Raw genomic sequence first — 13,141 nt, 5'->3', positions numbered from 1 at the left:
ATCTTTCTTCTTACAAAATCCTCAAATCAGACATTTGCATATCTGTACTTTTTACTACTATTCCTTCTCAAAAAATGTCTTTATTTATGTCTCTCATGACATCTTCAGTATACATATAGTTTGGTGTCCTGCATTCAGTATGCTTTCTTTACTCTGCACATACTGCCAATGTGTTTTATGATGTGAAAGGCTATGCTGCTATTTCTAAACATGCAGAAAATGAAATAGCGTCAAAATACTATCTATGCATGTGCAACAATGTCAAATATAGTAGGTACACAGAAGGGTTTCTACAATTCTTACATTTTTTTAACATATACTAATGCAATGAATGCACATTAGGTTCTCTTAAAGTAGGAAAAATGTATCATTTTTTTTCCTATTTTATATGTGGTTTCTGCATAAAACAAACTTTAAAATGTTTCATTACAAGTTCATGTCACTCTTCACTTATCATGCCCTGTCTTCAGCAGATTAAGACTTAACTCTGCAAATTACATCAGTCACCTGGATGTGTTTTCTGTATTTCACTGTTTATGGTATTGATGTTTCTGATACATATATCATGTTTAAAACTTATATATTTTAACTGATATTAAGTTCTCCATTAATGCTATGTACAGTTTGGATTTTTAATTTGTGCACCTATGAAGAAGAACAAAAGGACTTGGAAAGTTACCAATTTGTGATATAAAAAACTGTTATTTCAACTCACATTTGCTTTCCTGTGAAACAATCTTCTGTTTCTGGACAGGCACTAGTCGTATTGATTTTATGTATGCATTCAATATATATCTGAGAAAGATGCTCTCACTTTCTCATCCACCAGGTTTTCTTCTGATTTTCTGCACCATCCTTGTTATGGAAAAGTTCTCTTTGGGACTGCCCAAAGGGCATTATAAGATTAGTTCCTTTGTTTCTAACAAAGGAAGCAAAATTACCAGACTTCCTCATATGCATTCCGCTGTTTAATAATAGTTCGTATACTAATTAAGATAAATCTTGTAACAGAAACACATTGACACTGTAACAAATAATGCAGTACATTAATTGTTAGATTATATTTTAAGTTGATTTAGTGGCTTGAAGATAATAATGAGTAAGTATAATACTGAGAGTACTAGCAAAATTCCTGGCTGTGCATTCACTTTTGAGAAATTATACTTGAACTCTAATTTTGCTATTATACTGAGAAACTGTTCTATTTTTATAGCTCTGTAAAATACAAAGTTCAATACTTTCAACTACTGTTTTCTAAAATCTTTTTTTAAATGCTTACTTAACTTTCACTGAGAAATTCTGAAACCTTCAGAGAGAACATACCTCAGCATCCAATAAATACTTATAATTCATTACTCAAAACATTTTTCACCACATGTTTAACTGAGCATTACCTGTTTTTGCTGCTAGAGAAGACATTTTCGGTTTCTAAACATATAATTTTAGTAACTATAGAAATATATATAACTTTTTTGTTTGTTTGTTTGTTTGTTTGTTTGTTTTTCTGGGTTGGTTTAATTCCTCTTGGCTTATTTTGTTGGTTATGGATTGATTATAGTTGATTATTTGTTGGTTATAGTTTGATTTAATAAAAAAAATGATTACAATAAAGAGTTCACTAAAATAGATTACTTTGAAAATTAGCAGGTGATATGGCTAGAAATGTTTTCTGAGTGTGGGTTCTCCTTCTAGAAATGTAATTGTTTTGTGACTTTCCAATGTCCAGCTGTATGTGATAACGGGGAAGGAGCCAATGGCACAAGTGTGAGAGATGTTTCTGTTGGAGGATTCAAACCCAATGGCACAAGTGTGAGAGATGTTTCTGTTGGAGGATTCAAACCCTGCATGTGATATTAAGGTGCTCACTGAGAAATAATCCAAAATTTCACTTTTTAATAGTGAAAGCAGTGGCCTGAACTTCAATTAACAATCTGGTGATTTATTAAAGGCAAATAAAACAGTTTCTGAGGTCACATATCAAATATTTTCAGTTTGTTTCTTTTTTCCCTAATTTACTGGTAGAGTCTATTCCATTGACTGTTATTATTCTGTGGAACTTGAGAAATGTTTTGTTTTGTGGTGAATCCAGAAACACATAGCATGTTCTTATTCATTTTGTTAGTTGATTTCAGTCTTAATATAAAAAAAAAAAAAAGAAAAAGATACAAAATTCTGTGAAGTAAAACATTGTCTTGCAATAGTTGTTGATGTAATACAGTGGTAGTCACTAAAAACACCTATACAAAGTAATGACGTGAGAATGTATTTTTCTCTTATTTTTAAAAATTGAAGTAAACTTCCATGGTTCTTTCCTGCACGAAATTTTTTCTGTGTCCTGGAGCACACATGCATGTACACCTACATGAAATTATATAGAAAAAATAAATTATGGATTTTTTTTAAGGAAGTCTCATGATTTTGGAGACTGGAGTTTTGGTCTCTCTGTGAATGGAGTTAGCAATGATTATTCTGGAAGGAATAGTGTAAACATTAGTGAACACACAAATGAGATATTATGTATTTATGGTGACTGTAAGCACTCCTATACCTATTTAACTCATCCATTATCTGAACTTTTGAAATCTTTTTTTTTTCATTGGGGAATGAAGTAGGAAAGAGTGAGAGAAGGAGAGTGGAAAACTAGCTAAACTGAAAATCAGTTTGTTGAGATTACAGTTCTCACAAGATCATTCCCTGCTCTATTAAAATGTATGTTGTCAGAGGGTGTGGGAAGAGCAAGATATTTGGTGATGGGAGAGAAGGAGTTGTCTGTTCTGTTGTTTTCTTTACAAAAAAAAAAAAAAAAAAAAAAAAAAACTTTATGACAAGAAGACTTGTGATATCAGAAGTCTATTTTTTATTCTTGTCTGCCATTTTAGACTGTCATGTGTTACTTACTGGGACAGTAGTCATGCACTCTTACATCATATTTTAAAAGTGTATCTCAAAGACATGTTGTCTCTTGAGTCCATCTCAGTCAGAAATGGATTTTTAAGTAAACGAATGTTGATTCTTGTTCATACTGGGAAATCTTCCTCTGTATAGTTGGCCTATATTAAGAAGAGGTAGTACAGTAGTCAAATTGTTGTTCAACATATCTGTACTTTTCAGGTCTGCATGTATTATGATCATGGAATAACTACCTGACTGTAAGTTATAAAAATCACATCTTTAAAATTCTGTATTCCTACATAGAATTAACTCATTAGTCTAAATTATTTTTTTCTCCCAAACTGTCAATGAAAGAACTTGCGGGTGTTAATTGAGTTTCCAAATCATCATTGAAGGAATTTACTGGTTTTAATGTTGTATTAGTTTTTTTTGTTTGTTTGTTTGTTTTTTGAAGCACTTATGCTCTGTTTTAGAGAGAAAGGAATTCTAAATAGATATTCATTATATGCCTAGACACAGACAGTCATTCTAAGTGAAGTTAATTTGCTTCACTATCTCTTCTAAGGAATGAAACTCATCCTCAGCTTTGCTTTGATTCTGAGGGAACTTCATGACAGAATACAGACAATTAGATTTCTTTAATCAACTTGAAGTTAAATTCCCCCTCGAAGAGTTATATCAATTAATTAGATACGTATTTAGCACATTTTTGTTCTGTGCTGGTTCAAAATTTATTCCTTTGACATCTCAGAGTTAGTTAATTTGTAATTATTTGCAGCTTACAGATGGGATAACTCTGGTAGCTGATTTTGTAATTCGGTCATCTTGGTTTATCTTTAGCCAACTTGGTTGTATGAGTGCATGACAAGTGTACTAAATACAATTTAGAACATGGAATAAACTGATGATACTTAAGTTTTAGGCCATTGAAATGATACAGCTTTTAATGGCGTTTTCATTTCTCTATTCTGAATATTGAAATTAAAATGTCTTTGAGTACAGTGTTACCAGATCCACTGAAGCTCAACAATTTGTGTGTTTAAAGAAATTTTTCTTCTTTACTCTTGGAAAGTGAGTTAAATGTTTGGGCTTGAAGTATTCAATATTGATAAGACTAAAATATAACTATTTATTGAATACATCTGCTGCTGCATTGGTTTCATAATACATTATTTGGAAAGAGAGAATGTGTTGTTCTGATTGGTTGTGCTGACATAAAGCAAAATAGTAACCATATTTCTCAGCATTTTACTATCCCGCTGAAAATTAATTCCCTCTTTTAAATACATATTCCAAATATTAAGGTAACCTAAAAATGTTCCTTTATAAAAGTATGCACATAGAGTTCAAATCTAGTTCTGACTAACACTCTGTTAGTATCTTGCCTTAGGGATCTATTTGCCATTGCTTTTTCCTTGGTTTACAGCCAAGGGAGCCACCATACAGCAATCATTTATTTCCCCCATGATCCTCTATGCAGCAGACTTCGTTCAACAGGACTCCCATTCTTTCTTCTCTCTTGCTACAGCCTGCTTGAAGAGAAAAGAAAAGAATTCCTAGAAGAATGGGATTTCTTGTTCCTGCTGAGATTCAAAATAATGACTTGGGTTCAGTTCCAAATTAAGAACATAGTTTTAAATAACTCTTAGTCCAGATTTTATATTACTTTCTTCCATTGGTATCACAAAGAGTTATTCAAAAGCAATTAAAAGGATAATAATCACAAGTTACTTGTGATAACCAAAACAATACAGTATTCCAGAAAGAAACTTGAAGGTAATGTTCTTTCAAATGTTAGTGTAAAGTGTTGAATTAAGGGTATAAGAGCCATAAAGGGTCAGGCAAAAGCCCAGTCTGGCCTGGTTTCCTGCCTCTAGTAGGAGTCTAGTGGGGTTGATGCTTAGGTGAAAAGACATAAAGCAGGGGAATCATATGGTTGTAGTTCTCTTTGTATATTTGCAATTGTATGGCTTATGGGCTTCCTAAAGAGACTGTATCCAGAAGATCATCAATAGAGGAAGCTGGTTCCTTCTTTGCAGAAAAAATGCTCTGAAGTTTTGAGACATCTTGATGGATTTGGTCTTACTGTACCACACGGTTTTGATGTATTCACTAAATTGTATTATTTGTGTTCTAAGATGTTGATACAGTAATCTTTCTTAGTGTAGAATAAAAGCTTTAGCGCAGGAGTGATGATGGTTGTTTAAAAAGCCAGCATCTGTTAACATTCTCTTTTTGTGTGTGAAAATATATATTCATAGAGTGTCAAACTGCACTCCTAGAGGTTTTCTGTTATTAATCCTTGTATTGGATTTTTCATATATTCTGTGGTTTGTTTTTATTTTTTAAGGAACAATTATTTTAGATCAAAACAGGCTGGAGGCTATGAATTATGGATAGACAAGATAACACTGAATTGTATTCCTTTGCTAAATTTAGATTAAAGTCCCTCAGACCACAAGTCTGATGAACCAGAATTGAAAAGCACAATGGCTAATTCAGTATTTACAGGTCATACAGTAGATGTAACAGCTGTGTAGTTAATGCTTCACTGACCAGCATATGCTCTAAAAGAAAAAGTGATCTTAGGACTTGACACTTTAAAAAACAAAACAAAACAAAATTTCTGTGACATTATATTACAGAAAACCTCCTGTATTTCATAAGCTCACTTTGATCAGTACTGTGTAAAGTGTCTTACCAGATTTGAAACTCTTGCTAAATATAGTCTATCAAAGTTGCATATGCAAAGTTGCATATAATTATCAGAATCATTGAAATGAAATTATTTACAGCTACATTGTATTTCTTCAACCTTTATCATTGCACTTGATAGTCATCTACAGAAATGTTGTAGACCATCAAATATTCTATTTAAGTGGTATTGATCACTTAAATGTGTATATTATTAATTTCCACATAAAATAGGGTTCCACATGCATTTCAGACTATTTTGTTAACAGCTCCTGTTCACTGGAACAATGGTTTTCAGTCTCTGTGGACTTTCAATGTACTTGATTGATTTGGCATCTATATCTTAAGCCTTCCTGTCCAGAAATTTCATGTCTTTTTTAAGTCTTCATATCTGTAGTAAGTAAATGTGTAATGGGAGTATATGTCAGCATGTATGTACTTAATCTGAAATAAAGTGCATCTTATCCTTAGAGTTTAGCTTAATTCTATCAAATAACAAATCAAATCAAATGTCAGAGTCGATCTGCAGCATTAAGTTTTTCTCTACATTGCAGTTCTTAGAGTTTCTGTAAGGGAGAAACTTTCAAACTGGATCAGAATCACTTAGTACCTTTTGCTATGGTGACTCTTGTGTTGTTTTTTTTGTTTGTTTGTTTTGTTTTGCTGCTTGTGGTTTTTAGTTTGTTTATTTGTTTGTTTTGTTTTTAATTTCTATAATATTAGTGTGGACATAAAACGAGCAGGGAATGTTAAAAGCTTTTGGTATCTCCAGTAAATACTTAGAAAACCTACAGTGGTACTATTTGGGCCTGATTTACCATTGTATAATCCTAATGGAATCACCACACCAAAAAAAAAAAAAAAAAAAGTATGTATTAAGCTTGGTTAATGAGCTGTGAATTTCTCAAAATACCTTATCCAGTATGTTAGTATTAGAAATAAACTGATACTATTTTATTTCTTCATTTTTAAGTCTGAAGGATGATTTTCTTAGTATTAGGCTCAAGTTTCCTTTAGTTTATGTCAAACCCAAATCATCAACATTTTAAAATGAATGTAAGATATGCAGTAAGTATTGGGATGCTATAAGAATGAGCTGGCAACTGGTTGCTACTGATGATTATCTGGACATCCTTCATAGATGGTACTGTTTTTATTCAGGTTTATTTTTGGGTTGCTCTGTGGTAGACATCCCCAACAATCCTCCTTCTCATAATACACCCTTACCACTAGGAAAAAGTAAGTTATCAATATGTGGCAATCTGTTTTCCAATGTCTTCCAGTTTCAGGAATATGTATTCACTTGGTATACACTACCATATATTTGCTGACTTGTCAGTATCCCTGAATGTGGTAAAATAGGCTGCCGTCATAGTTCAGTCCAAATACTTAAATATTTTAGTCATTAATAGCAACTGAGAATAAACCTCCTCTGAAATGAAAGGCATCTTCTGCAAGAGGGCTATGAAAATCAAAAACGAAATATACCTTGTGTAGGCAAAATGTGCAAATGTGTCATGTGTTGTTATATAACCTGAAGAGTCAGGGAGAAGATGTTTATTCAGCTCACTGAACAACTATTGGAGTGAGGTTCACAACTTTAGGACAGTAAATTAAACATCAGTGCAAGGAGGGAACAGACTACAGATTTCACATACAGCCATGATGATGAAAACAAAGAACAAGAAAACATTTCTAGCAGTGTAAGGTATAATTGTAAGAACTCTTTTTCTCATGTTGTTTAATTAATTTTGCTACTATGTTCTCCCATGAAAGCATAACGCACTGATTTGCAAAGAACTACTAGAGTTGAATTGGTGGGAGAAAACCTATGCCTATTTCTTCCTCCCTGAGTTTCAGTGCATGCATGTGTGTGTTTATACACACACATTTTAAATGCATTGAAAACGATGAAGTTCTGTGTTGCTGAATAGGATATTTCAGAAATAAGTTTGTAGAGGCACTTCACGCATCATTTCTGCATTTCCCATTGTGCTCAGTTTAAGGGCTTTGTGTCCATGCAGACACTGGGGAAAATTAATCTAAATGAATTTTGAAAGTGTTTAAGTGAAACTCTATGCAGGCACCCTTATCCAGAATCAAAGTGGCTTTAATTCAGTTAAGTATAACTGAATTAATTTCAAAATTAATTCATCTAAATTGAACTAAGGCCACTTCAGCTGAAAATGAAAATAATGGGTAAGTAGAGTTTATTAATTCACTTGAAATTGAGACTTTTGCTCAAATTGTTGTAACTTTTCTTGATATTCCCTTGCACACATTCTTAAAAAATGCACTCTCTCCATATTTTGCCACAGTTTTTCCTGTGTGGCATAAAAGGCACATCCTATACTAATTTTGCCACGGAGAATGACCTTGTCTTTGTTTAATCTTGAAACAGATGTTTTTGTTCTATCTTTTTTTCGGTTTCATCTTTCTATTGCACTCTGGCTGGGTATTTATTTTTTCTTACACAATGCAGCAAGACTGACTGACTGACCTCTCATTATCCCAATAAGAAATAAAGTACATAATTTTATCTGTGGAACTGCATACTGAAAAATGCTGTACTCTTTTAATTACTCGTCATTAGTAAAGCTCCAAAAGCTATACTATAGCTGAAATGGATTTTTGCAAAATACAATATTCAGAAATCACTGGGAAGGTTTCAGGTCTAAAAACATGCTCAAGCTGATTTGCTTGATAACATCTTTGAGATTTCTTTATCAAGTTTCATACTGTTATATAACAGTACATTTTTAATAATTATTTTACAATTATTAAACAAAAAATAAATAAAATGAACAAATAGAATTATTACTTTTTGTTTACAATCTTTTTTTTTAAGGTTTTAAAGTAAATAAGCAGCTATTGAAGGAAAAATGCAGAGCTGAATGAAGGAAAACTTATCTGTGAGTAGTTTTGGGTAATCAAATTTTCATAAAAAAATGTTGAAAAATGTAAAAATTTTTGTTGATTTGTTTCAATAAATTTTGTTGATTTGAATATTATTATTTTTAGTCTGAGCAAAATAAAATGCAAATGTAATACTATACAAAATTGTAGGCAGACTGCATATCATCATTATGCTTGGCAAATTAAAATGATGTCTGGATGGAAGAAAAAAAGCAGTTTGGCTTTTTTCTTTGTATTAGGTACTTGCTTAGTTTCAAAGAAAATAAAACACCATGCTGTCTGGTGCATCTGATCTTGATTTTCAAAAAACAACCACAACCAAATAAACAAAAGAAAAAAAAAAAGAATTCAGGAAGCCTACATAATACTTAGTATCAATACTGTTTTTTTTTTCTTTGGTTTAATACAATATAAAACATAATTTATATTGTTATGAACAAAAAAATCTTGTCATAAGTTCCATTTCACAGGTTACCCAACTGACAAAGGTCAATATAAGATTACTGACAAAACTTTTAAAATGTTGACAATATATAAATTGGGTATTACAAGGAGTGAACTGTGAGAGGAAGAATCAAATTTGTTCTAAACGCAGCAATATCTTTATTAGCATTCTACTAAGCAATGTATGTCTGCTTTTAAAATTGTACACGCACTTGCTAATGAATGTAAAATATATGAAGGTGTAAGTTTTAACTGGTTTTGTCAAGAGCTTTGAAAGCAGATTGCTGAGATAAAAACTACTGCTACTTAGAGGACACAAGGGAAATTTCCTGCTTCAAGAGGATGAGTCCATTTTACCTCTGGTAAATATATGGTAAACTTGGAGTAATGGAGATACTACCTAATTTTTCTTGACAAGTAACATACATCATTTTGGGGGTGGGAGGAGGAGGATTTTATTAGCTGTCTATGTTATAAGATAATGCTTTGTCAAAAAATTAAGCATTGTTTTACAAGACTTCTGAAAGAAGTTTCAGGTTAAAATCTGGCTTTTAACGAATAGCAAAGATTCCTGGTATTTTCAGGGGAATAGGATGTTTTTTCATCCTGTTTTTTCAAGCCCAGAGGATTAAATAATTCTTTGAGAGAAGCATATTATAATCTCCATCTAACAAAATAGTTGGAGGTTTTTACTGATACTGCTGCAGCAAATTTACATAAAGGGTGACCTGTGGTCTCAGTATTGAGAGTTTTATATAATGAGTTAAAATATGAATTCAAGGTTTTGTATACCAGTAATAAATACAGCTAACCTGAATTTCACAGGAAGGACTCTACTAGGTAGAAAGCAAGCACCATGAATTTTGACAGACCTCAAAATTCTAACGATCAAAGAAAACTATTGTGAACTTTATCCTTAATATCTTTCATCAGTTCTCATTTTGGGAAGCTCTATTCCTTCTTTCCATGATCTTTCAACAGCACTACCAAGAAAGTAATAACATAAGATTTTGAAATGGCACAGCTATAGTAAATTCTTCAAATTTTATTGAAATCTTTGCAGCAAATTTGGAAAGTCAAAATATTACCCTTATATATTAAAGGGTATATATATTTAAATATTAAAAAGCAGCCATCAGTTCGCAAAACCGTAGAATGATTTGAGTTGCAAAGGACCTCAAAGACCAGTTCCAACCTGTTCCAACACCTTCCACTAGACCAGCCTGCGCAAAGACCTGTCCAACCTGGCCCTATCACTTCTATGCATAGGGCACCCACAACTTCTCTTCTCAAATTACTGGATTTGCTCTAGATTTTTTTTATTTAGTAAATTATTTTTTTTTAGAATTTAATCACATGCAATATAAAGCATGAAAAAATAGCTCAGCAAATATTCTATTAACTTTTCATAAATGCCCAAGTTACAAAAACTATTACTACTAAAATAATAGAAGATGGATGAAACTTTACTCATTTTATATCAGTTTTTTAATAGCAACATACTTCAGTCTTAATTATTTAAATCAATCAAAATTAATCCATAATTTTAGTAAAGTGGGACAAAAATGCATTCATAGTGCATTTACTCTGCAATGAATTTACTAGAAAATTATTGTAGAAACCCTCCAAATTGCTAACAAGAATTGACCAATGTGTACAAGGATTCACAGTGTAGTTGTGGTAAAATCAGTATTTGCTTATCTTTCTGCTTTTCTGTGACAAAGGTTAGTTCATATCAGACTAATAACTTTCAATTGCCAGATGTTCATGTGAGTCAGACAAAGATAAATATTAAACCTTTTATTTTCCTGATTAGTGCTAATGTGCGGGGGAAAATGACTCACTACCAACACTATAAATCCTTTTCCTGGAAGGACTGAGATTAAGGAAGGTGTGCCCACTACTGCTTGCTATTGGTTTGTTTACATTGTTGACATTAGCATAGGCAGCAAACAATAACTCTATGCTGGTGCTTTCTGCTTCACTTATCAGTGCAGGATGTAGAAAATAGAGCTCTGTTGCATCATTCATCTTTTTAGAACTGACTTTTTCTTCTTTTTCTGAAACATTCAATAGACCAAATTTAGGTGAAGAAGCTAGAATAATTATTTACTTGGTGTGCATTTTGTGCTGACATTATCAGGATCAAAGAGATTTAATATCAGTAAGGCAAAGTGATGGGCAAAATCATGTTACATAGTAAGATAGAACCTCTCAAAGTCTTAATATTATTAATTATTATCAGCAAATAAAAAAAAAAAATGTAAGCCTTAGATATCCAGTTTTATAAGCAGTGTGACATTTATCACTGCCTTTTGTTTCTAGAAGTATCTGCTTTCCTGTACTGAAAATCCATCGGACTCAGGTGTGAGCAGGCATTATTATGAAATCATATACATCTAAGATGGTTTCATCTTGACTAATGTCAGATAGCTGCTTTCAAGACTTACAAGAAAATTAGCCAGTACTAACAGAAAATAGGAGCAGAAAGTGTTAAAATATGCTTGTAGTTGTTAGCCTATAAATGATACATTAGAAGTGCTAGTTTCAAAAGTTGTGAATAATGGCTGTGCAAGTGAAATTGAAGTCTGTTCCCAGGGGGAGAAAAGAAAAGAAAAAAAAAACCTATATTGATATAAATATCTTCCTTTCAGTTGCAGTTAGCATAGTCTTGATGAGAAATGTTTGCCCAATAAAAATTATAGTAAGCCTACTTTGAGGGTGAGCAGCTTACAGTCTCAGAGAACAGGAACTTTTACTGCTGCGCTTTCTTCCACAATTTAAGATTACTTCCTTGTCTTTTGGAAAGCTCAAAACACACTTTTCCTTTTTTAATGCTTCATGATTTATCATACTAAATCAAAAAGTCATTGAGAAACATACCTGGACAAGGAAAGGATGAACCAGCAATTACTTGCCTTATCTGCTTGAAGATATACAATTTTCAACTTCTGTCTTAAGAATCATTGGAAAAAAAATAAATAAGTAGTCCCTTTTATCAAAATACATTGGATGGACTGAAAGTACCATAAAGCGACATAACTTTGAGGGACTTTTTTTTTTTTTTTTTAATGTTTACGTTCAGATGCAATTTTTTTCTTATCATCTCATGGCAAAATCTATGTGCTTGTCAAAATGAGAGGTTTAGTCTCCCTCCACAAGAAACAGATTTGTAGATGTTACTAGTGAAAATGAGGGATGCATGGACTGAAAATGGCGTAAAGTCTGCCTACGGGTATATTGCAGGGGAAAGCAGTGAAAACAATCTACATTTGTAGTATGATTTAGATTTTTTATTACAGAACATATGTACATATATATGTGTGCACAAGAGAGATTCTTGGAGAAAAGCCTTTTCCTAAACCTTATTAATTTTGTGCCCTGTGGTTCTAATACTGAACTCCAGTGACCTCACTAGACACGTTGCATTCCTTTTCAGTATTTTAGGACCTTATTTTAGGAAGGAGCAAGAAGTGCTGAAGTACTCTAGATCTTCTGGATCATCTGCTTTTGGTCAATAGAATAAATTATAGAATAAAAGTTTACCCTAATTTCATTTATCTGAACTTCATCAAAGCTTCATTCTAGTCTTTTAAAATATAATCAGCCTTTTTGACAGGGCCTAGGTTGTGGATGGTGGTTTGGTGTATTTTTTGTTGTTTGGTTAGTTTGTTTTGTCATGGACACTCTATCATCAGTTTCAGTCTGTTCTCTTCCTTTCATGGTTGAATTTCAGTATTATCTATCCTACTTGTTAACAGGTCAGATTTTTCACCAGTTTTGAAATAAACAATTGGATACTTTCATTTTGATGTTTAATGTCTTCCAGAACGGTGTAGATAATCTTTCTTGATGGTGAACCCATTTGGGCTCGTGTGCCACCTTTGTAACACTTCTAAGGCCATCACTGGGGTGAGTCTTCCAATGCTTTAATTTTGTTTTCTGACTGATTCTTCTTGCTGCTCTCAAAGCCACATTATAGAATAGCTTCCTTCAAAAGGCAACTTCTTTCCACACTTCTTTAGCTCTATAGAAGTAGCAGAGATTCTTACTCTTCCACTGTTTCTTGGTTTGTTTGTGGTGTTAGCCCAAAATTTTATGGAGGGGACTGATGAATCTCCTCTCAGACTCCCTCTTTCTTACCCTGTATTCCACTGACCAGAAGTCATCTTCCTCGCTTATGAAATTTTGTGAA

The 13,141-nt window shown here is 32.6% G+C and overlaps 1 protein-coding gene across 9 annotated transcripts in view; it reads left to right on the top strand.

Annotated features, from left to right (window-relative positions):
- ADGRA1 (adhesion G protein-coupled receptor A1) overlaps positions 1–13,141 on the top strand; it is a 278,267-nt gene that overhangs the window by 165,307 nt on the left and 99,819 nt on the right. Inside the window, exon 2 of one of the 9 annotated variants that reach the window (XM_005013456.6) lies at positions 12,776–12,858. The exons of the other annotated variants lie outside the window; for them this stretch is intronic. Coding sequence (XP_005013513.1) covers positions 12,799–12,858 — 60 coding nt within the window. The 5' untranslated portion in view covers positions 12,776–12,798. The remainder of the gene's footprint in view (positions 1–12,775; positions 12,859–13,141) is intronic. 9 annotated transcript variants of the gene reach the window in all.

Source organism: Anas platyrhynchos, chromosome 6 (genome assembly GCF_047663525.1).
Source record: "Anas platyrhynchos isolate ZD024472 breed Pekin duck chromosome 6, IASCAAS_PekinDuck_T2T, whole genome shotgun sequence".
Taxonomy (NCBI): Eukaryota; Metazoa; Chordata; class Aves; order Anseriformes; family Anatidae; genus Anas; species Anas platyrhynchos.
The sequence above is the reverse complement of the archived record's forward strand: the minus strand, read 5'-3'. Positions and strand labels throughout refer to the sequence as shown.